Genomic DNA, 26,015 nt, shown 5'->3' on the forward strand with positions numbered 1-26,015 from the left:
CATTTGAATATTTAACTTTTAGATATATGTTCACTTACTGTGTGTAAATTCATGGGTGGCAGCTTTTGATTTTCGCTAAGGGGAAAAAGTACCTGGGCATATATTATTCTTGCAGCCGGTCATTCCTTTACCTTTTCAGTGCTGCTTAAACATGGTTACTTGGGGTGGTGCGATTTATCACAACAGTCATCAAGAAATCGGCCATAAAACAAAGGGCTTGTAGCATGCTTCTTAACCAAAGTGAGAGATCATCGGCAAAAAATGTAATCTCACTGCACATTGCCTAAAAACATTGTATGTTCTCAAAGTCTGCAACAGGGTTGCGGTGTAGACAGTGAGTGTAGACGATCTCACCCTACTGTCTGCGGCCACCAGGTAAGAAGTTGCCGGTAGAGTTAGCTTGCTTCACTCCACGCAGCCCCGCTGATCTGGCGCCCCTTCTCGCTCCTGCACATGTGTTGTTTCCCCAGGTGACCTGACCATGTGCCCCTCCTCACCCACTGCTCTTTGCGCTCCCTCGCATCCTAGGCTGCATGCATTCCCCTTGCAGTCCTATATTGCGTGTTCTCCCTCAAATCCTCAGCTGCGTGCGTTCCACTCGCATTAAGGGATTGTATGTGCTCCCTCGCTTCCTAGGCCGTGTGCGCTCCCTCGCAGTCCTGGATTGCATGTGCTCCCCTGAATCCTAGGCCGTGAGGGTTCCCTCGCATCCCTGGATTGCGTGCGCTCACTCGCATTTAAAGCTGCGTGGCACCCTCACATCCTGGTCCATGTGCATTCCCTTGCAATCCTAGATAGTGTGCGCTCACTCCCATATTGTCTGCGTGCACCCCCTTGTAACTCTAAGTAGGTTTCTCTCCACTCATCCGTGTGCCCCCCGCATACCCTGCAGGCCCTTCCCTCCTTATTCCTTGCCCCTTTCCCATTCCTTGCCCCTTCCCCTTTCCTAGACATGTCCCCTGACCTATTGTGTACTGTCTCTGAGTTCTACACGGTTTTTGACTATTTTTGCATTGCTTGCATCCCTGCTGTGCTCATTGCTTTCTTCCAGGTTCCCTGGCCGATTGTTCTGTTTGTTGCATTTTTTTATCCATTGTTGTTATTGCCTGCATCCCTGCTGTGTTCATTCTTTTCCTCAAGGTCTCCTGTTCGATTGTTCTGTTCCTTGGCATTTCTTGTTATCCATTGTTGTTTTTCTCACATTGTAGTGCCTGCATCCCTGCTGTCTTCTTCCTTACTCTAGGTTCCCTAAGCGATTGTTCGGTTCTTTTTGTTGTGTTTCTCTTTGGTAGTTTGCTTACATTGTACTGCCTGCATCCCTGCTGTGTCCATTCTTTACTTCTAGGTTCCGATGCCAACTGACTTGTCTATATACTGCATCTGATTTTCTGTCATTGTTCTGTCCTCTGTGTGCCCCCTCCTTTTGTGTCCCCCCACCCTAGTGTTCCCTCACCTGCCTGCTCCATAGCCACCCACTCCACTCTCCACACTCCCTTTCCCTCACTCTCCCCGCTGCACCCTCTATGGTGCTCTGTGTCTCTCCTATCTTCTCTAACTTCTTTTCTATTGACTATCCTGTCCTTCTCACTTATTCTGGAAGGAAGAAGTTCAAAAGGGATATCCAGGTCTCCAACCCAGGCCTCCCTATCACTGATACCCACACCAGTGCTTCCTTCAGACATACCCTTACCGACATCCTCTTTATCGTTCCCTCTCCAGTCTTATGGACCCCCATATGGTCTCTGTTCTCTCTTCTTTTTCCTCTTCAACCATGAATGGTGGCACCCAATGGGAGGCCCTCCTGGCCCCCTTCCACTCCTCCAAGACCATCATTAATGTTTACGTTAATGGCCCCGTCTTGGTCCAAGGCCCTCAGGCCAACCTCCTTTTTGATAGGCTCTTCCCCCGCCTTTTCAACTTCTCTTCCCTCTCTGGCTCCTCTGCCTCATCAATTCTCTGCCACCTCTATGGCTGCCTCTGCTGCTTCTCCGGCCACCCTGTTGCCTCTTTCTGCTGCCACCCCTTTGGCACCCACCTCCTCTTCCTTGACTACCTTGCTCTCACCTCCTTCCTGCGCTGCCCATCCTCGGGCACCTACAACACTTCTTCAGGGTGTAATTCTGACCTGTACCCCTCCACGGAAGTCCTTCAAAGCGGGCAACCTGCTCCACATTGCTACTCTCGTTCAGCGGTCAAACACTCCTCTGACATCTGCCGTCTCCTTGAAGAACTTGATCTGGATTTATTCGGTCTGACTGTGACGTGGTTCATGGCCAGTTTTGTCACAAGCTTTGACACTCTCCTTCCTGATGGCTACAAGATCCTCTCTGTGCCCAGAACCAACCGTCCCAGTTGGGGTGTAGCCTCCATCTTCCTGTAGTGGATCCCTGCTTCTATCATTTCTATGAAGCACTACTCCTCCTTTGAATGCCTGATCTGCAGGCTCTCTATCTCTCCTGGCCTTTCTCTCACTGTGGCCACTATCTACCGGCCGCCGGGGCAGCTAGCCTCCTTCCTCTCTGAGTGGGCGGACCTCTCCTCCTCCATCCTCACCTCTTCCTTTCAACCTCTCCTCCTAACAGACCTTAACATCCACTTGGATGCTTCATGTCCTTCTGCAGGACTCTTTCGCAACCTCTGTGACCCGCTCTCTCTATTCTTCCCTCTGGCCCGACTCACTCTGCAGGGCACACCCTCGATGTCCTGATCTCCTCAGACCTCCCCCTCTCTAACCCTCTCACCACTCATCTCTCCTGGAGTGATCACGCTCTCTTTTCCTCCCATCTCTCTCTCTCTCTCTCTCTCTCTCTCTCTCTCTCTCTACCTCTCTCTACCCCTCAGGCCAAGCCGACTCCAACGCTGCCACCTACTTTCTCGGACATCTGTCCCATGAAGGCTTTTGCTGCTACGTTCTCTCCTCCTTCTGCACCTTTGGCTGACTCACATCCTGACACAGCCCTTTCTAACCTCCATCTTTCTATCTCTGACACTCTTGATGCACTTGCCCCTGTCATGAGGATCTGCTTGAAGCCCAAATCCAACTGCAACTCTTGGTACGACTCTGACCTCGTCACCCTCAAACGCAAGTGCAGAGTGGCTGAGAGGAAGTGGAGGGCTACTGGTGCACCCTCTGACAAAACGGCCTTCCACCTTCTCCAGAGGCAGAACTCAGCTCTCGCCAAGAAGAGAGCACACATCCAAGCCCACGTCTTGCGGCATCTAACAACTCGGCCGAAGTCTTCAAAATCTGCAAGGAGCTGGCCAACCCTGCTGCAGTCTCTACCTCTCCTGTTCCATCCCAGGCCCTCTGTATGGTTTTTACTTCTCATTTAATCATTAAAACTCAGGACATCCTGTGCACCCTCTCTTCCTCATCCTCCTCCACTCCTGGCCTGCCTGTGACTTTCTATACTCCTCCCTTCTCTTCCCTTTTCTTGTTCACCCCCAACAACATTTCTAGACATGTCCGATCTATGAAAGTCTCATCAAAATAGGATCTTCCCTGTTCTTCCAGAACCATCAAGGACCACATCGACACTGTTGATCCAGCCCTGGCCGATTTCTGCATTCACTCTTTTGCCCCTGCAACCTTCCCCTCCCCACTAGCACTCCATTATGCACCCCCTCCTTAAGAAGCCCTCTGCTGATTCTTCCTCTCCGGCTAACTATCACCCGATCTCCATCACTCCTTTCCTGGGAAAACACTTGGAAAAGTTGGCCATCTCCCAGCTTAATATTCACACTGAATCTGTTGGCTGTCTCCATGACCACCAGTCTGGCTTCAGAGCAGCCAGAAACATGGAAACTGCTCTCCTCAACATCCATGAAGAACTGCTCTCTAACCTTGATTCTAACCTTCCTTCTGTCCTCATTCTCCTCAATCTTTCTTCTGCTTTTGATATGGTCAACCATGCCATCCTGCTCAATCACCTCTGTGATAACCTGGGTACCACTGATCAGGCACTGGCCTGGCTGACCTCCTTTCTCACTGAGCGATGCTCCCAGGTCCAGCTGTGGTCCTTCCTTTTTTCTATCTCTATCTCTACCTGTGGTGTACCCCAGGGGTCTAACCTTTTTCCCGTCTATCCAACCAATACATGGCACCTCTTGCCCACTGCATCGCTGCTTTCTACTCCAACTTTCAGTGTTATGTAAATGACAACTCTTTCAGGCTCCTCTCGGCCGCCTCTATTCCTTCTCTCATTCCAGACTTTCTGTCCGCAATCCAGGAGTGGTGTGCCACCAATGATCTCTGCCTTAATGACAGTAAGACTGAAATCCTCCTCATTGGAACACCAGCTCTCTCCTTTCCTCTCTCTCTTTGGCCACCCACTCTGGGCCCTCTTCCTACTCCTACCTGTTAGGCTAAGAACCTTGGGGTCATCTTTGACTCCACCCTCTCCTTCTCACTTCACATCTCTGATATCTGTAAGAAGTCAAATTATCAGCTGCACCTCCTCAGAGGTATTCTTCCTTTCCTCACTTTCCTCCAGAAGCTCACTGTATCCAGAGCTCTGGTCCTCTCTAGGCTGGACTACTGCAATAGCCTCTCTAAATCTTCCTGCCTCTACTCTCCGTCCTCTGCAACTTATCCAGAACAGGACTGTGAGACTTGTCCTTGGCCACAAACCGAGGGATCGCATCTCTCCAGCACTGAAATCTCTTCACTGGCTCGGAGTGGCGACAAGGATTGAGTTCAAGACCCTCTGCAGCGTCCACAGGCTTTCTGGGGCTTAGGACCTCACTACCTCCAACGCTCCCTTCCTAAAAATCTCCCTTCTCAAGCTCTCTGCTCATCCTCCTCCAACTCTCTGAGGGTCAGTGGCTTTTCTAATCAGAACGTTGGGGGCAGATCTCTTTCTTCAACTGAGGCCTCCCTCTGGAACAGCCTCAATCAATCTTGAGCAGAACCACCTCCGGTTCCAGAAGCAACTCAAGACCTTCCTCTTCGCTTCCACTTTCTCTTTTCCTCTCACATGCTGATGACCCGTCCGGTCCAGGCCCTGGTCACCTGGCCACCCTCTGAACTTGGGCCCAGGTCCCCGCTTGTCCAGTTGCACCTCATACGGCCTCTTGGCTCCTCCAGCACTTGTGGTCTGTATCTGTAACCCTACAGTCCCCTCGCTCTGCGCTTAGGAGCCACCAGCTGGCTGTGCTTTGACTACCAGCACTTCACCATCCCCCCTTTTTTTGGCACTTCTCCCTCTCCGCTTCCTTGCACCTGTACGACCTGAATGACACAAGGCCTGGTAAGATCGTTGTTTTGTCCTCCCTTTCCCCCACCCCTTGTCTTGTCACGCATAGAAACACTTGTGTATAGGCTAGTTATAAATGCCATATCATATCATATGATAACATGGCGAGTGGTCTGGTAGTGTTCTAAAATATACAGTGGGCATGGCCACTGGCCAAGAGCGAAACAAATCTATAGAATAACAAAACCCTTGACATTCAGGGAAATAACTTCAGTTGCCTTGACGTTAAGGTGAGCAATACGTTGTAACAAAACCTTTGAAATTCAAGGAAAAAACATTAGTTGCAGGGATGTTAAGGTGAGAACTTAATGCAACAACATTCAGCTAAAGCCACCTTAACTTCACACCACCTGTTCTGCAACCTGTGACCACAATGATTACATCACAGATGACATCACTAATGACATCATCTATGGCATACACAGAAGTCAATGTAATACAAAATTGGATACTATTTAAAGATTATTTATGTGTTTTATTTTAATGTTAACATGTTAATCACTTACAAAAGACACACATAACGAAATATACATCTATGTACAAGTTTTCAAGCAAATGTAGAATTTATTTTCTAGACATATAGATATATACATTTAGAGTAATAATTATTTTATTTTCCATTCCCATGTATGGAAATCTTAAAATATATTCTAACACATAGTTGTTTTTTGTTTTAAAGCACTTCTCATGCCATTTAGAAAATGATACGTGCACATATTTTTCTTACAATAAAACACTTGAGTATTTACATATGTTTATTTTTAAAAGTAGTAAATTATTAGGACTCAACATGTGTCTCAATTTATTGAGACTAATTATTTTGTAAATGTATTTCATAGATTTCATTATAGTGAACCTGTCCTAGATATATTTGCCACAAGCAGGAACATTCTAAGCAGTGTAGTATTTATAATTTAGATATCATCTTTTACCAAAGTACTACAAAACAAAGATTCACAAGGGGCGATATGATGCATGTGTAGCTGTTTACTATTTCAAACAATGTGCTCATTGGTATGAACTATTCTAAAATGCTAACATCACATATGAAAAAACATAAGGGTGGTCTAAATATAAGCAAATACCTCGAGTGATCTTATGTCTGAGGCCATTAGTTAAATAATCATTGAAGTCATATATGATGTTGTTAGTGATGCCATTGGCGATGCCATCAAAGATGGCATAGATGATGTAATTAGTAATGTCATCTGTGATGTTATCATTGTTGTCATAGACTGTGCAACAGAGGGCACAATGTTAAGGTGGCTTTAGCTGAATTTATATATATATATACACACCCACCCACATTATAGGGTGACAGCTTTTCTCAAAAGCATATTGCTAATGACCTTGAACCTGCTGGACATATTTGGATGACATTTTCAAACCTAAATTGTCTGCCATGGGCCCGTCCAAATTGTAAATTTTGGGATTTTTTTTACACTGTTCAAAAGTTGTTAAGAAAACAAATAACTGTGCTTTCAACCTACTCCCATTCATTTTCCAATAGAGAACAAGCTGCTTTCATTGAACAACGATAACACGAAAAACACCGGATAGATTTGCACCAAAGAAGAAACAAGTTGGGCACAAAGCATTGCTGATATTCCTTTCTTTTGTTTGCTGTAAAACCGTCCAATCGTTTTTTGAAAATTCAGTAGTGAAGGCAGTGTCTCCGGTGCAAAAAACGTTAAACAACTCCCATAGTGCATTGCGGCAGTGAGCCTTTTCAGAAATGAAAACCCAGCATTTTATTTTTTTGTTCTCGATGTGAGTGATTATGGCAGGAATCCATCAGGAAGCCAAAAAAGAGAAGTGCTCAAAATTAGATTTAGAGGGCACGTGGAAGGTAGTTTTACATTTTGGCTGAGGTGAGGAGGGGGTGAAAAAAGACCACGTCTGTAGTTGGGGAGTTTAGTTTGGGTTGGAGATCCTGTTTTGTAGCAGGTTGTTTTCTCCTTTTTCCTGCAGAATTCCCTTGACAATGTCACAAGTGGTGCTCAGAATTATTTTAATCACAGGAACCTGCGAGTGAAAGGGGATATTTGGAGAGAGTCAGGGAGGATTTACACAGAGCTGGGCTATGGGGGTGGGGAAGACCTAGACATTAGGAAGTGTGTACATGCAGAGTGGCAGTGAGGAAGGGGAAGAAATTAAAATGGTTCGGTAGTTTCTCATTAACGTGCCAATCAGCAAATGATATATTATCGTGGGAATTGGGAATCACCACTGTGCTAATACAAGGCTGCATTTCAGATGATTGCAGTATGTAATCCAGGAATTTCCCTGGAGAAACTGCTGCAGAAATTAAAAGAGGAGCAATAAAAGGGAGCATGGGCCAACGGTCAGTGGCCCATGCTCTTTTAGTAGTGTTGGTGCAACAGGGACAGCACCCCCGGCTGGTGGGATCTGATAATTCAATAATGAGGGTGATATGTGCCTCAGCTGTAGGCCGGCCCAATGACCATGGTCATGGTATTTTAGCCTATTTCGTGAAACAGGGACCGTGGATTCGACCACGGGGCATGGCCGTTGACCAACAGACTTTTTGCCTCATTTTTGCAATGTGGTTAGTTGACCTGGTTGAAGGCTTCAGCCACTGTGGCATCTGGTTAGTTACTTGGCAGGTGGATATGAGTCACAGCCGAAGGTAGCTGCTATCTTTTTTCTGGTACTTGAGGAAACATGGACAGTGGCCATGGCCAAAGACGAGGGCCAATACACCCGGCAGAAGATGTAGCATAACAAACCCCTTACAAATTCAGGGAAAAACTCTAGTTAAGGCAGAGTTCAGATTTGGCGCAAGAAACCCTAAAGAATGTGGCGGTTGTGGGAAGTGACGACCATCTTGTAGATGTCCCCCCATGATGTACTTGTTTGTCTCATTGTTGATTCCTGCTGTGATCTAAATTATGTGTTCATGGGCTGAACACCTAGGGGGATTTCGAGATAAGATGGTTGTCACTTCCCATCCCAGCCAAATTTCCTGGGATTTCTTGCAAAAATCTATTTATCTAAACTTTGCCTTAACTAAAGGTTTTTCACTTACACACACACACACCATGCTTTTCTATTACATCGTGAACCTGATAATATTAATTATGATATATTTGCAGATGTATAATTGTAGCTAAAACATAATAACTGTGATTATACTGAATATTTATAAACACACATTCTGAAATATGTAATACTAAACTATAATAGTGATATTAACAAAAACAAATGTGTTTATTAAAACACCCACACGCTTTAAATGCATGATTACAAGATAGTGTCTCCATTTTACAATGCCAGATAATAATGATAATAATAAAAATAATAATAATAATAATAATAATAATAATAATAATAATAATAATAAAAGTAATAATCATAACAATATAACATGCTTTCTTTGGGTACAGTGGTGAGAACAACTTTTAGCAGTTATTAGTTTAAAATGGTATGCACATCACCTAACAATATTAACAAATAAAACATGACAAATGAAAGCAAGGATAGGTAAAATGATGTTCCGGTTACTGTTTTCAGTAGCTGTTAATGATACACCCAGTAAAAAGGACACTTTTTCGAGTTCCCTGTAGAGGCACAAACCAACAGAAAAGATCATTACCCCTAAGCAAATTGTGTTCTGCAAAATAACAGGTTTCTAGAGAAATCTCGCGTTAGTATTCTCTCTGTGTGCAGAAACAAGGGTTGTCTGAAAGTTCACTTGAACATAACTTATTGATTTTTCCAGAATGTTGCCTTGGGCCAAGCAATAAGGCAAGAAAATAAAGTGCTGACTACATATATTTTAACAGAAAACCGTTTGTAAAGATACTATTCATGTTCACATTTAAAATTGTGTAGAATATAAGAGGCCAGTGACTTCTCAAAATGCCATTGCAAATGACATCATACATGCCATGAGGTATGAGATAAATGAGCTCAGAAAAGCTCAAAGAAGATAGTGCTGGCCCATGATATGCTGCACGTTAGTCCACCAATACATGCAAAGCATATGAATGAGAGTGTATCGTAGCCTACCTTTGATGTACTACTGTCTGTGAACCAGCCCCCTTTAAGTGGCTAACTTGTGAATGTTGAAGCATCCCCAGCCGCTGTTAGAGTGTACTGATGAGCCAATCAGAACGTTAGGAATGCATTCTATAGCTGGTGTCACAAACTGCATCCTGAGCATTCTGAGTTCCCAGCCGCCGGAGCCGCCTCCATTTCCTTCTCCCTAACCTCTGTTCCCGCACTTTCCTCTCCCATGATGTGAGCCCCCTCCTTGGCTCCTCTTTTTCGTTCTCCACCATCGTCTGCCCTCAAAGCCCTCCTCCCTCTTCTTCTTGTTTAAAACATGGAGAATTAGACTTGGGTACCAAGGCTGCCGCACATCATTTGGTGGGTAGCATGGGATGTTCTTTTTCTCCAACCCTTGCTTTTTTTTTTACTTTGCACACGGTGCAGAGAGCAAAATAAAGAGTGTCAAAAGATATGTGGGTGGGGTCTAATAGCATTATACATCTTGGTAGGGTGCATTATCACTTTGGATACTAACCTTCCCCAATTCATTGCCACCAGCTTTGCCTTGGGCAATACCTTAGGGGAGGCAGTCGCCCTCAATATGACTAAACCGTGTCTTCAGTGCTTAATTGATGGTATGCTGATGTTTAAAAAATGCTGGAGTGGCACACTTACACAAATTATAAAATATATAATCTAATATCCAAAAGGTTCACTGATGACACCCAGGAGTACCTTAAAGTTAGTGACATCGCTCACCTCCTCATGTGTCTGGCTACCATCCAAACATGGATGTGAAACACCTACCTTAAACTGAACCCCACCAAGACGGAATTCCTTCTCATTGGACCCCCACAAAAATCACATGTGCAACAATGGCTGCATGACATGTGCCTGGCAGGATTCACCCTGCAGCTGTGAAATGCAGTAAAATCCCTGGGCTACAGTGTTAACAGTAGTCCTTCCATCCAAAAGTACATAGCCAAAAAGGCACATACCACATAACTGCAGGTCTCCACACTCGCAAAATCAAACCATTCATTCCCCTAGATAATGTCCACATGGCAGTCCAAGTCCTCGTGATCTCACACATCAATGGGGGAAACACCCTCCTAACTGGACTTTGAGCCACACACCTGTCCTCCCTCAATGCAGCCCACCACACTGCAGCCCAACTCATTACAGGCACCCAGACATGTGACCGTATCTCTCCTACACGGCACGAGGTTCATCAACTACATCATCCAATAACGATCAAATTCAAAACTGCATGTATCACCTACAGAACACTCTCGAGTGGAACACCAACATGCTTGGCAGCTAAACCCCGCACCAGTGGATGCTCGTGCGCCTTTCGTAGCACAGCTATCAAAAGGGTGGAGTCTATGGAAGCCAGTAAAGAGAAGACCCGAAAGCAGTCCTTCTGCGTTCATGCTCCTAGCATCTTGAGTTCAACCCAGCAGAGGCTCGAAATGCCCTACTATGTTCCATTTCTGAAAAAAAAGATTAAAAACGTGGCTCAGCTATATCTGCCAAACGAATACCAATCCCGCCGTCCGTCTACCAACTGTACTGTGCCACGGTGTGAAATACCAAGTCCAGTGCTGTCCCCCTCCTGCTGCAAAGGGCTCCACTGCTCTCAAGCTAGGTTTGCGCTATAAGCAATAAACATGAAAATAAAATAAGGTTACAAGCAAACACAAGAGATTGCTTTATTAATGTAGACACTTAGATTATTCAACTGTAAGCCTGAGTACCAAAAGTCCTGCAGATAGCTTGAAACATACTAATTGCTGCACTATATAGAAATATGTTACTTTTGCATTCTTTACTTGGAAAAACAAACCTGTCAAGAGAACTGCACTTTGAAACCGTTCCTTTATAAACTAATCTTGCATAGTTTTTACAAGCTAACCCCATGGCTTCCATAAACTTCAGAAAACAACGTCATCTCCATTAACTTCAATGGAATTACCCTCTAAAGACAAACATCTGACTTCTTCCTCCTTGGAAACTCAACAGGTTGAGAGGTATACACATGCCAATACCTAAAGGTCACCCCCCACCACAACACAGCCCATACCTGCTGACCTGCCTCCTTCCGCCGCCCCCCAGAACATATCCATCTCTGGGGGTTCTGCCTCTCCAGATTTCTCCCGTTTCGCATTGCCACGTGAGAGTATGTCATCTAGCACTGGCCGTAGTCCTTGCACTCCCATTTCTAAATGCAGGAATAGAATCCCCAGAATAAACCTGGGCTCGATGACCATCACACACATGCACAATTCCTGCATACATGTAACACTCAAGAAGGTACAGCTGCTTTGTGCTGCTTGAGCGACTACCAAAATATCGTTTATTAACATATTATTCAGTAACACATACATTCCTCTTTTCTCTAACACTGGAAATACACATGTGTTGAAAATGCATAAGATTGATAATTCTATGTGAAAGTATAAAATATGAAGAATCCGGCACATTTTACTGCAAACAGATGAATTTGAAACATATTAAGAATGAATTTCAGTGGGAAGGGAAAGCTTCCCTTATGTTTGTATGTGCTTAATGGCATGGTCAATTCCAAATATATCATGTAAGATAAGAACAAGAAGAATACACGAGTTAACAGCAAAAATCCACTTTCTTGTTTGGGAGGCGACGTTACCATGAAGGCTGTCGCTAAATGGTATCTTCTGCAGCGACCCCACGTGCTCAGCTCTCTGTGATGAGACAAGTTACTCATCGTAGTGACGCCTGCAGCTCTAGTCCATAGCCCCCTTCCATTTTTCAGAAGAAAATCCTCGCCAATAATGTAATATAATAGCATAGCATGTACAAGCACACATCCAGCCACGTCCCTGCAGCAACCACAGCCATGACTACAGTGAGTAACGTTTTCTTCATCCTACATCCGGTCCCCCTTTCTCTACACTCTTGAGTGACTAAAAAGCATAACACACTGGAGAGGTGGAGGACCTAGCCTGATCTAGATAGACACGATCTGAAGCACTTAGTAAACCGGGCATCGGCCCGAGAGGGAGCTAGCATCCATGCCGTAGTGCCTGAAGAAGGCCGAGGGTGAGGCCCGTGTGGCTGCCTTGGCGATCACATCCCAAGGGGCATTACTCTTGAAGGCCCCGGAAGTCGTCTTAGCCCTCACTTCATGAGCATACATGCCCCTTGGGGGAGAGAGGTTCTGATATCTGTAGCTCTCTGTAATGCCGGCGACTACGCAGAGAGCAACAGTTGCCGTGGATGCCCACTTACCACGCGAAATAACTCTGTACGTCACAAAAAGGTGCTTTGAAGAGCGAAAGTCCATAGTACTATCCAATTAAGACTTAAGAGCTCTTCAAATGTCTAGCAATGAAGGTCTCACTCTGCCTGCGAAAGGAGTCCGAGAGATCTTTGCTGCCATCACAACTTGGATGGCCAGAAACTGCCTTTAAATGATAACAAAACCGAAATCATCATCCTTGCTACTGGTTCTAAACTGATAAACCTGATCCCTAGTATGAAGGCTTTTTGATCGAGGGTAACAATATTCGTATCTCTGATTGTGTAAAAACTTAGTAATTCATTTGGAATCTCAACTTTTAAAAAACACATTTCACATCTGAGCTCATCGTGTGCATATATGATGCATCTTTTATGGCAAATTTGTCCCTATTTGTCCAAAAAGAGTAGGGCTTTAATTGCAACAGCCACTATTAATTCTAAATCAGACTACTGCAATAGCCTCCTGGTGGCAACTTCTCAGGCGAATCTTAAAAACTCCAAACTATTCAAAATGGAGCAGTTAGAGCGGTCTGTGTCGAAGAGCTCATATTTCCACAGAATATCAAAAGTTACACTGTCTCCCTATTGTAAAGAGAATACATTTTAAAGCCTCATGTTTAGTGTACAAATGCATGGCTAGTTCGTCTGGTGAGCGCCCTGAAGCCTTCGGGCATGTTGGCGCTATATAAAAATTCTAAATAATAGAATACAATAGAATTGCTTCCTTGCCAAGAAAAAATGCAGGATCCTCTGATGGGGCTCCCATAACAGCATTCAGAGGTATGAGTCTTAAAGTTCCACTGCCCAGAGCCAGTCACCCCACAAAGGGCTGATCTGTTTTGCGCCAGTGTGATGATCTTGAATTTCTCTGGGGGAAGGGAGAGACTGAAGTGGGACGTATCCAAAATTGTAAGCAGGCCGGCCTGCTTTCGTTTGGGGATCAGGTACGACCTGGAAAGAAGCCCATGTAACACTGGGAAGGAGGAACCTCCTCCACTAATCCCAATTCCAAGAACTTCTGAATCACCAGAAGAAGAGGTAAGGATCTGAACTACCGGAGTTGGGGAGGGAGGAGGAAAGCTGGAAGGAGGAAGTGGTATCCTCACCTCACCATTGAGAGGACACAGGGATCCATAAAAATAGACCAGAAATACTCCACATGCAGAGACACTCTATCCCAATGGTGTGATGTAGGAGCAGATACGCATGCCATTGTTTAGATTGTCCAGTCCTGCTATCTGGCCCTCCATTGTTGAATACCCTTGAATCTTTGGAATGATCTGAATCTTTGCTTCTCTTGAGTGGCAAAAAAAAACATTTTTGCTGGGACTTGGTAAGCACTGCCAGAGGGTTAGTAGCCTGGGTGCTGCCTTTTCTTTCCAAATCCTCATCTGTCGGTCCAGGATTGTTTATTGTATGTCGAAGTTGAATTTCGTAAGCCTCTTATGGGCATGTTGCCTCACATCCAGGCCTATCAGCATACCTTGAGCTGCCGTGTCAATATGGTCCTCAGCAGACTGCATGGGGAGATAGGCACCTGATGAACTTGCGCTAGACCAGCAGTGAAATAATTCTGCTTGTTCTGTGGCAGAAACTGTTCAGATTTGCCACGCTCCTTCTAGTTCGTGGCTCATCTGTGTTGGCTTGTCGCTGGTGAAATGCATTCTTTTCTAAGGCCGAAGGTGAAGAAGCTCCTGGGGTGGCCTTAGAGTGCTGTGACGCAGCTACCACCAACGTTGAAAGCAGCAGAGAGTGTGATGCAGGACAGGCGTCCTTCGGGGGGCAACGGCCCGTTTCTTATGTCTACCCGTCTACTGGCTGCCTGGGTTTTATGGGGTTTCTTTAAAAGCTTCTGCATCTCTCCCAGATCATTCCACTGAATGTGAATGCCTGAGTGCTCTTGCTCCCTTGTAGCCAGCACTGCCGACAGGACCGCTGTGCATGTGATGGGGGGAGTAAGCCGCTCTAGCCATACCTTTTAACACTTGTTGGTGCATTCGGCACGATTGGATTTGATCAGCTTGAAGAAGCCTGAGCATTCAGGCGGAACGCGTGGCTTTGCCACCCTTATGGGTGAGTGTGTTTTTACCATTTGGTCGCCATATAGATGAACATTTTTGTATGTTCCTTTTTGTTATGATGCACTGTAACTATGTGAATTAAAGAATATGTTTTAACAGTAGCAGGTAGTGTGTGCTTGGGACTTTTTTTGTATACATGCAGTGTGTAAGATTTTCTGCAGTGTTACAACTTTACTACAGCATGTATTTTGATATATATACATATAAAGATATATACAATATCCCCCAACTGAAGTTGATACTCATTTATCAAACTCAGAAAGATGATAGGCTGAGTTGGCCTAGCCAGGATTCGAACATGCAACCTGCAGATCACACACAGATTGCAGCAATGAGCGCTCAAACCCGCTGGGCTAGCTTACTGGCTCTTACTTACAGATCTGTTAATTAAATCAACTATGCTATTTAATATTTTCATGTCATTGTTTCAGATCCTTAACACTGTTGTGATATGTCTTGTCATTATTTCATTGTTGCATTTCTTAAAAATGTTTTGCCTCGTCTTTTTACGCAGCGAGTCCCTTCCAGAAGAGACACTCTTGAGGGCAAAGCAGATTGGCTTCTCAGACAAGAAAATTGGCAAGTGCATGGGGCTGAGCGAGGCCCAGACCCGCGAGCTGAGGCTCAGCAAGAACATCACGCCTTGGGTGAAGCAGGTATGGCAACTCAGGCCCATGTCTGACTGGTGAAGCAGGTATGGAAACCCTGGCCCATGCCTGACCCGCCTGGTGTTGAAAGCCGCCCTTCTACTGGGGCCAAGCCAGTGCATTGGGAGCTTCTATGAAGGAATCCCATATCCAACACTGACACTGTACGGTACCTTGGAGAAGCCAGGTCTTCTATCTGTCCCTTGACTAGCTTAGGAACACGCACAGAAATAAGCACGTCACCACATCGCAACAACAAACACATCACACAGACCCTCACACAAGCGCACACCACGGGCTCCGACCGAATACCACACCCAAAAGCTCAGCGAACGGCGTTAACAGCACTGAAGCTGCCAGCAGCACATCACAGCTCCCTTGCTCCTCTCCCAACTTTGTCCTACTGACACGCCCTAACCTACCCCCTTTTCTTTCAGATCCACCATAGCGCCATGGGACCACTCTGGGGGTGATAGTGCGCGGTACAAATATCCTTTAACATTAACATAAACAATCAAACCGAATTACAGATCAGGATGACTCCCACCTCCCGGCCATTGCTGGGGAGCTGGCCAATGGGAGAAGACTGATCGGGCTTTGCTAGTGAAAGCAGAACTTGCTGCACGTTTCTCGTTCATGGGCCTTGTGACAGCCAAGGCATGGCAAGGTCAGCCTGGCATAGTCCTAAAAGATTGCCTCTCAGCAGCATTTGTCTTTGTTGGCACGGGCCACCGTAGGGTATGGACGCAATTCTTCATGACCAGCGTTTTGATGGTGAACCTTTCTTTTTTTTCAGATTGACACCTTGGCAGCAGAATACCCTGCAATCACCAACTACCTCTACCTCACCTACAATGGAAAGGTAAGTTGGCGGACTCCTCTACCTCCCCTCAACACCAATCTTTTGTAGGGACGCAGGACCGTCTCTTTGTTAAAAATTGTGAAAATGTTGTTAAGCAGAAGTGGCAAACTAGGTCACAAAACCAGACACATTTCACCTTTTTCAGTGCTGGCCATCTGATCCCCCACAGCCTATGCACTCCATTCTGGTCTTGGGTTGCTCTGCCAGTGCACCTCAATGCTGGCCCAAATGCACCAGAAACCCGTGGTGAGCACACATCTGCCATTACACCTCACTCCTGTCCCATCACATTCCTGTTATTCATCACGCACAGGACAACTAGTACCCCCCATACACCATACACCAAACATTCCAATCCAGGCCATCACCCAGCACTGCCTGTCAGCGCACGTCATTCGTGGCCCACCTAATACCAGTCATTCCAATGTGTGGCCTCTTGCAGCTCACACAGTGGGCCTCTATCCTGACCTTCGTTACCCAGATATCCCAGGCCATGAACTCATGCAGCCCTCCTCATACATCATTTTCTTAGCCTTGTATGCCAAAGATATTTATACTAAGAGCTCGCACTGCTCTGCCAACACAACTCATTCCAGACCTGCAGGCTCAGTGCTGTTCTGGTATTAATGGGTCCGATTCATGGAACGTTTAGCGCTCTGCAAAGTGACCTTTCACTGGTTCAAAGTGACTTTGAACTGCCAACAAACACTCTGATTCACAGAACGGTGCAAAGTGTATTTTTGCAGTGCAAAGTGACTTTGCACCAGTGGAAAGTCAGTGCAAACTCACTTTGCAATGCGACAATGGACTTTTCAGGGCCCTGTGAATCAGGGTGTTTGTTGTCACAAGAGCATGAATTAAGCCCAGTGTCACTTCTCTGCTATGCTGATGGCTGCACTGTCTGTTTGCGACACCCTGAGATGTTTTGTAGAACCTGCCGTTCTTCTGTCATTGGTGCACATTCTTGGTCTTGCACACTGGTGTATTACAACATTGCACCTTTTGCATTTCTGCCATCTCATCCCTCTTTCAAACGGCAGCATCCCTGCTACCTCGGTTTCCAGGCACCTACATGGACAGCAGAGCATCCTGCCTTATATGAATCTGCAAATAGTCCTGGGCGCCTCGCCACGAGTACTGTGGTGCAGTAAAAAGGTGCTAATGTGGTGGTAATTCATTTCTGCTACTCTACCACCTCATTACCGCAACCCTATACGCTGAGGGTCTTAAAGTGGAGGATCTGCTTCCAGCAACTTCCTCCTCCTCCATTTAAACCCCCAAAATCAACAGTGTTACTGCAGTGCATTTACCACTCGTTGTAATTCACCCAAAAGTAGGCAAAAACAAAGGAGTTGTATCTTGGTTGGTCGGGTCCAATCCACAGACATAGTTATTTTGGGCCTTTACATTGGCTACTGCCGGCCATGACTAGTGGGCACATCAGAAGGCAAGTGGGCCACAGGACAGCACTGCAGACAATGGCCACTTGCCACTGTAGGCAGGGTCAGTGGTCACATCAGGGCTAGTCCAGTATTACTGAATATCAAAGTAGAAATTGTGGAACCATTGAGTGGATCAGGGGTTCCCGGGCTATGCCCTTGAGTAAAAATAGCAACTGGCCATGCTCATTGGGTAGCTCTGTTGTTCCCAGGGCAGGGCCTGTACAATGTAGACTCCGCAGTCTATGCACTGATATTGTATATAATTAAAAATCCAACAAAGAACTTTGTTTAAGGGATTTTTTTGGTTATCATTCCCTTCAAAAAAGATTCAAATTCAGTGAATAAAGTTTTTGAATCGGAAGTTATAGCGGCACAAGGCCAACCTTCGCCACAAATCGCCACTTGTGGTTTCTAAACCACAAACTGCAAACCACCATAACATCTCTGCAATTGTAAAAAACTCTGCGACTGCCATGCAATCCTCATGGCGCCACATATGCCAACACAAATGATATGCTGTGATGGCCTTCATTGATCACAGGACGCACATGTGATAGGAAGGGGTATTGATTTGGCACCTACAACATACAAGGTAACAATAAGTGGTTGGGTCCAGGAGCTGGGAATGGGGAACTACTCACGGTTCAGTTCTTGTTACCCAGCGCAGTTACCTTCACTGCCAGATATGGGTGCTGCAGAACTGGTATCCTCTGTTAGCTGGAGCCCCCACTAGACTGTCCTCCAGCCATGGCATTACGCTCAGCTAACCGGGATTCTTGATGGTGAGAATTCTTCACCTGGGGGCTGATTTCCCTCATACAGGAAGAGCACCAAGGCCTGACTGTATGCTCTGGCCTGGCTCTGCTTGTTGCGCCAATCTTGCTGCTCTTGCATTTTGCAAGTGAACTCTTGCGCGATCTCGTGACAACGAGATCTCGCGTGACGGGTCCCCACACATGCATGTACCCACCCACACGTTGTACAAGACATGAGTAATGGAAAGAGCCTAAGATAAAGAAAATGACCCAACCAGGTAATAGTCACTTTAAATTAGAGGTGAGCGCCAATCCAAAATAAAAGTTATGGTTGTTTAAACCAATAACCAGAGCTCTGCCAATCAGAATCCACTTTCATTCCAGGAGTTGGATGCATTGTATCTTTGGATCTGGACCCAGCCAAACAATTTGAACTATGTTCTCCCAACTCAATCCAACTGAAGCGTTACAATTAACAAAAGCAGATGCTCGGATTAATTTTGCAAAAAAAGACATGAATAAAAAATGCTCCAGCTTATTTTATTTTTTCAAAACAAACCCTGGGTGGGTTTCCACCAAAGTAAACAGAGCATTCAAGTTGGCCGGCATGACTGCCCCTTGTGAAGGTTTCATGCAAATCCACACAGCATTTGGTTCTGTAGGTGACAGCAACTATTCCCTTTCTTAGTTGAATTGGAAATGCAACTTTTTGGGACTCCCCTATAACTGTGGGCACCTCTCTGAACTTCACACACTTTCCCAAAAATCTTCAAAGGGACATGTATATTTGTTTTGAGAGGTTTTGTGCAGCTATGTCAAATGGCGCCATATCTCCAAAATGCCTCTTGCCATGGAAACAGCAACCTAACTATAACTACAGAGTCGCTATTGTCAATTCTGTAATGTATATACTACTTTGGTGATTCAAATAGCGTCTCATGCAAGCGTGCTGCTTCTAAGAGCTGTAACAATAGGCGTCAACATGACTTGATTTATCAAGCCCAGAAGGATGAAGGGCTGAGTCACCGCTGACCGAGGTTTTTAACCCTTGCGCATGGCATTGTACCGTTTCCATGTGTGAAATTTGGCAATTTCGCATTCTCTGATTTTCTGAAACTGTGCATTAAGCCACACCAATTTCACGAAAAATGGCAAAATTGGAACAAAGAAATATGCATTTGTGGTATATTAAATTGTAAACCTGATAGGAACAAAATCAGCCAGGGGACCATTGATGGAAGTTTTGTCAGCAAGCTAAATCAAAAGTGTTCAATCACTTTGCTTTGCAATAATAGTGTATCTGCAGTTTTTTTTCCTAGCTAAGAAAATGGGCAACTCGAATAAATAGTTTTCAATTGAGTTTTCCTCTTACTTTGCTAATAAAAAAAATCCTTCAAATTAGATTTTTGTAGGTTATCTTTTCTGCAAAATAAGTGAAAACTCCTTACTAGGGTTTCCCACTTTTTTTGGCCATAAAAAAAATCTTGGAATGTTTTTTTTTGTTGCTGCATTTCGTTTCAGCAAAATAAGTGAACACTCCTTACTAGAGCTTTCAGCTTATTTTGCAGAAAAGAAATCCAGGAAGGATATAATGTGAAGAATTTTTGTCAGCAGTTTCGCTAAACACGCAATTGCAAAAAGAATTTGACAATTTCTCTAAATAAAAAAAATATAAATTTTGTCTAATTAGGTCAGTGGATTTTAAAGTTTTGCACACCCCTCCATACATTTCCTTTTCTGCCTATTGTCATCTTCATCTGCCCCTCTTAGACTTGCTCCATGGTGTCCAGTTAAAGTATTGACTGTAAAAGGATCGAATACAAAACGATCGACGTAATAGGACCGAAAACAAAATGATCGAATTTATTTTTTAATTATATATTTTTTGGGGGGTTTTCGTATAGGTAAAAAAGCGTTTTTTACCACAAAAACAGGGGTTGGAGGTGAACCCCCCAATTTTTTTTTTTTTTTAAATATAATAAAAATGTTTGATACCTTTTGTTTTCGGTCCTTTTCATTCGACCCTTTTGTCATTCGATCCTTTTAAATCGATCCTTTGACCTATAACCTTGCTCCATTTTAGCATTAGCCACTGCATCTTAATGTTGATCCCTATTGATCTCTCTGTCTCTGCCCCCCTCTTTCTCATCCAGTCTATCTTTCCATGGCTTTATCGTACACTCTTTCTATTTTTTTTTTTATTTATTGAATATAGTTGAAATTACATCAACTTTTTCAATTTATACAAATTAGAAAAATTCATAAACATAAAATCCGATTTAAGAAAAACATATAAATTCATAACATGCTGTAAAATCATCATCATTCTAGGTTCAAGGCCTGTAAAAAATTAATCTTTGCAATTCTTATACACATACATTCAGTGGCTGCCAAGGCGACCCATCTATTTTTTGGGTCAAGTTGTGCAAAATATGCAAAATAATTAACAAAGTGCAATTTTCTTAAAGTACTAAGTGCCGGACATTCCAATATTAAGTGTTGAAGAGATTCTACAATCATAACATTTTTACAGAACCTGCACCAGTTGAGGTCAGAGGAGATTTGTTTCCTTCTTGTTTTAATCTCACGGGTGGGCCAGATATTAAACCTCAAACGAAGAATGGCAGTTCTTAAGGCAGCAGATGGTGCTAAGCATAAATAAGAAGCAATGTTTTTAAAACGTTTTGGACCAAAGATTGTAGAATCAAAGTCTTTATAAGTTAAACACTGAGTTCTGGTGTCAATCCAGTCCATCATATACACCTTCTTCTTTGCTTGCTCTGGATGAGTAGTAAGTAGTTCAAGTGATATGTCCGCATGCACCATAATTGTTAATATTTTCGTAGACCAGTATTTCGGAAATATTTCTGTAGAATTGAGCAGATAACTTGAAATGGTGGATAATGTAGAATTACCATATGTAGATAATAAACATTTGCGGAATAAGGCACATAGGCGCCAGTTATATAATGCACTTAGAGAAATTATTCCCAATTCATATCTTATTAGCACACTAGGAATATAAATTGCATGCCAAAACGTGGCTCTTTCTATTCCGAAACCTTTCCCCTTGTTCCTGTCCATTGCCTTGAGATGTTTCTTGCTGTGGTTTCTGACCAAGATAAAAGGAACAGCAGCACCCTGCCCCAGGATGCACTAAACTGTGACAGTTTTCGTTTTTTCTCAGGAGCACGATATCAAGTTTGATGACCACGGCATGATGGTGCTGGGCTGCGGACCCTACCATATCGGTAAGACTGTGAGGGATGTTTGTTTCTAGCACTTCCTGCTCACATCACGGTTTGGACATTCATGTTCACTTATGGCAGATGAAATTGACATAGTACTAAGAAACGTTACTTCGGGTTAGCTGATTTGGCTGGTCACATCGGCAGGTTCATTATATTTTGCTTCAAGTGTGGTGCTTGAACCAGGAACTAATTCATTTACATTGACCGATATTCAGTTCAAGTGCATTGACTGGTTTTCAGATGGGTGCATTGGCTAGCCCCAGATCTAGGTAATATAAAAGTACTGTGCGAGGACCTATACCCACCAGTGGTAGAAGTGTACAAAAAGAAGTAGTGGAGCTATGTTCCCTGCTGGCCTGTCCCCGCTCCCCACAAACCCCATCACCACATCTCCTCGCACACACAATACACCCCCACCCACCGCCAAACACTTGAACATGCTGTTTAAGGGAACGTTCAGTGCAGTGCACTGAAAGTGTAAGTTTCAACTTCTTCCTACAACGAAGGCCACAGTTCCAGGTTCCACAGGTTCTATGAATGAGTGAGAGATTCGGACACTTAGAAAGCATGTATTGCAAAATAAACAATTGCTAAATCAGTCCACACACCTCATTATCCCAAATGTGTCTTTCTGTACCCTTTGGTTGCTAAGCAAACCCGAAGATTAAGACCCACATGGGAATCATGGAGTTTAAGTCTTCCTTAGTAAATATAATATCCTACTCTGTATTGCATATTGTCCCAATATAATAATAACTTTATTGTATATATTTCTAAAAAGAACTTTTACAATCAACATTACAGACACTACAAAATATACATTAGGTAACATAAATACATGCATCATTCGTTTTACATTTTTACAAAATCACACAATCAATCAAGCAATCAAGCAATTCATCACTTCTTGCGGCTAACCTAAGAACAGAGTAAAATTCATTTTAGGACCTAATATTGCACATATACTAAGTGGCTGCCTAGCATCGTTATTTTTGTTGAGATGCCACACCCCAAATAGCGCCATTGCGCATCAATGTTTCTCTTAGTTTGCAAGCTTGCATATCTTTCTCTTCTTGCCTTAATGAATCACAGGCCCATTTGTGTTTTCCAAGCAGAGTCGCCACCCAGGCAGATTACTGAGGGCCTGTACCCAGCATAATGTTTACTGTGGTGGTGGGTGGCAGGTGAACCTTCAAACAGATGGCTCGTCAATACCCACCTAGCAAGAAGCCCAAGCTCTCCCCATCTAGAAAATGTTGGGTAAATGTGAAGGGTTGACATTTGAGAAGAAATTCGATAAAAGTCGGCGCGATTTACTGGCAGTCCTGAAGGGGAACACATGCGGCATTCCAAGCCCCTTACCAATGCACAGGTGCATCTCTTTGCAGCAAGTAATGCATGTGCCTATCCTAATATGGTGTGCAATAGCTAAAAAACCCACAACGCCCAGTAGGCAAAAACACTTTTGCCACCTCATCGAAGTTGTGCCTGATGCACTGTGCCACTACCACACTGTAAACAACAACAACACACATACATCAAACACCAGTAGGAACTACGCCAGCTTTGCATTTTGTGGAAGGAGACATAACTACAAAGTTTTGAAATTGTCTACCAGGATCTATAACACACATCATTGTTTCTCTATACCAGGAGCTGTAAAACACATCCTTGTTTCTCTATACCAGGAGCTGTAACACACATCCTTGTTTCTCTATACCAGGAGCTGTAACACACATCCTTGTTTCTCTGTACCAGGATCTGTAACACACATCCTTGTTTCTCTGTACCAGGAGCTGTAACACACTTCCTTGTTTCTCTATACCAGGAGCTGTAACACACATCATTGTTTCTCTATACCAGGAGCTGTAACACACATCCTTGTTTCTCTATACCAGGAGCTGTAACACACATCCTTGTTTCTCTATACCAGGAGCTGTAACACACATCATTGCTTCTCTCGGGTCATACTTATACATCAGTGGGAGACACTGTTGGTTCATGTGTGTATTGTAGATACATTTTTTAATAGGATGAATTATGAATATATTAGTTTTTAAATATTGATTTAGTGATCACACCACAACCATGGAGGTCTACCTACATTTATGTTAAATAGGTAGTACAAAGAGAGTCAGGGTGAGCCCGTAAACTAACTCAGAACGTGAAGGAAGGAATCTGTTTTGTGGGTATCTGTATATATTGTCATAACTTAAACGCTGCAATATCATCTTTCCACATTGCATGCAGGGTTCATTTCTGCCATGTCTTACCAGTCTGCCAAATGACACAAAGATGAGAGTACTTTACCCTCTGACCCTAACTATGATCTTACCAACAAAACAAAATCATCCAGTTAACCACGTCCTCTGGGTTCAATGGGTGAAGATGGACCTCGGTGCTGTCCAAACCTATGTGCCCTGCAAGAGTATCTCTGATTCCTCCATTCACACAGGAAGACCTAGGGGCTTACAATCATTGCACATTGCAGTCTGGTGTTAGCCAGGCAGCCCTTCCTTCTACGGGACAAATTCTCTCATTGGCTCAACTACATTCTCCCTTCAATGTTTTCTAAGGTGCAGACCAGGTCAGCAACTAAGGTGTGGAGAATTCCCTTAAGGAGGTCTCATTTTGGAGAATGCCCTTAAGGTTTGTGTAGGTGTAAATATTGGGTGGGCTGCTATTATCACTGTTGTTTAAGCTAAAATGGTGGGGAAAGTCCTTAATCTACCATCAGGGGCTTTGGTACCTTATTCAGAGCTAGCTACAAGTTATATAAAAAAAGGCTACCAGTTCATTTGAAACCTACAATGGCTAATGGGCTGCTTTTCTCCTTGGCTATCCTACACACCTGATTACAGCAAACCTCCTTTTAGCATAGCTTCCCACAAAGAACCAGCTCTTCAAAGCTCCAGCCTAGTGGCCACCACCATTGGGCTCAGGGCACAACTAGTATCCAATCTATCACACTGCTCGACACCACACCACCTGGGAAATCACCCCAGGGCCCATTGACACCCACCAGAGCTCTTTCACGGGAGTTGTGAGTTGTGGTTGCAGTGCCAAAGCATGCTCTGTTTCTTTCAGTGCTCTCAACAGAGCTATCAAACATCTTCAATTCACTCAGTACAACCAGTCCTCAGTGTAACCCGGTCCTCCCACAGTGTGTAGAACTTTTAGGGGAATACTCCAGTCACAGCAAGAGATCCTTTCACTTTGCCCATGTTTACAGCATGTGTACAGCAATCACACTTGTTTTTTGGTGCTTAACATGAGTTCTTACATTCCAAGTTGATGGGGCTCAATTGATCAAATTTGCAAGAATGAAAGGCAGAGGTTGTCCTACCAGGTTTCAAAATTGTGGGTTTGCAGACTGCACATATATATAAAAGTTTAAGATGCAGAACTACCTTAGTTGGTGAATGACCTATTAAATATGATGTGTCATTTCCTTTCATTGGTACCCAATGTATAGATGTCAGGAGCATGAAAGACTAAGTTGGCCTTGCTGGGATTTAGACATTTGAGCTGCAGGCCACACAGATCTCTGCAGTGGAGGTCATGCCCAGTTTACAATGTTCGCCTCCTGTTCCTCTAGCCATATTTACACATGAGAACGTGACAATGCTCTCCGTTTGACCGCCTTTCATCATGGCAAACTGGAAAGTCACTGACTCCATGTTTATTTAGGTGTAATATTTGAAAACTTGCCCTATAAAAAAATAATACCTTGCATCCGGGCGGATCTGTTGACGTCATAAAGGAATATCCAGTACCTGGGGGGGGGGGGCAAAGTAATCCAGCAGCTCCCAGGCGGGGCTTCTGCAGAGACAGTTTGACAGGGGAACTTTGTGTGTTTGTCATGGACATAAGTGTTTACTGACATGAATACATTAGGACGAGGTTGGGAATAACGACCACTGAAGTTCTATGGATAGACTGAGTTTCAGTAGGACCCCAGGGATGTGCCCCAACCCCTTGATGAGTGGGCAGAGAAGTCAGCTGGCTAACATGAATATCTGGAGATGGGATGGCAGGCCAGTGCTCTAGAACGCCTGGAACGCCTGCAAAAGAGTGGTTAGTCACACCTAACTGACTCTACCTTTCCATACCAATCTTGCATATGTGATGGGATCAAACCCAATACTTGCTTGCCTTTCAGAGGCGCGGGCCATCCACAATCAGTCCGGTGGGCTGCATTATGCAAGCCTGGCACCTGGGAACCATTGGACACTGAAGTGAAATGTGGAGTGATCGGCCAGACACTAACATTCTTCATTGATCTCTTTGTCTGTTCCTCTGCCATGTAACCCTCTCTCCTGGAACCCATTACCCACCATCACCACTTTCGCTTTCTCCTTCCACTGTTGTCCTCTTACCTTTCCTCTTATCCTCTTCTTCTACTCCTCTATATCTCTTATTATCT

At 44.3% G+C, this 26,015-nt stretch overlaps 1 protein-coding gene across 1 annotated transcript in view; it reads left to right on the top strand.

The window, feature by feature from the left end:
- Nucleotides 1–26,015, top strand: part of CPS1 (carbamoyl-phosphate synthase 1) — a 236,985-nt gene that overhangs the window by 133,749 nt on the left and 77,221 nt on the right. Inside the window, exons 22-24 of the mRNA XM_069615912.1 lie at nt 15,147–15,288; nt 16,076–16,141; nt 21,526–21,589. Of these exons, the coding sequence (XP_069472013.1) occupies nt 15,147–15,288; nt 16,076–16,141; nt 21,526–21,589 (272 nt within the window). The remainder of the gene's footprint in view (nt 1–15,146; nt 15,289–16,075; nt 16,142–21,525; nt 21,590–26,015) is intronic.

Source organism: Ambystoma mexicanum, chromosome 9 (assembly GCF_040938575.1).
Source record: "Ambystoma mexicanum isolate Mex_15411 chromosome 9, UKY_AmexF1_1, whole genome shotgun sequence".
In the NCBI taxonomy this organism is placed as follows: Eukaryota; Metazoa; Chordata; class Amphibia; order Caudata; family Ambystomatidae; genus Ambystoma; species Ambystoma mexicanum.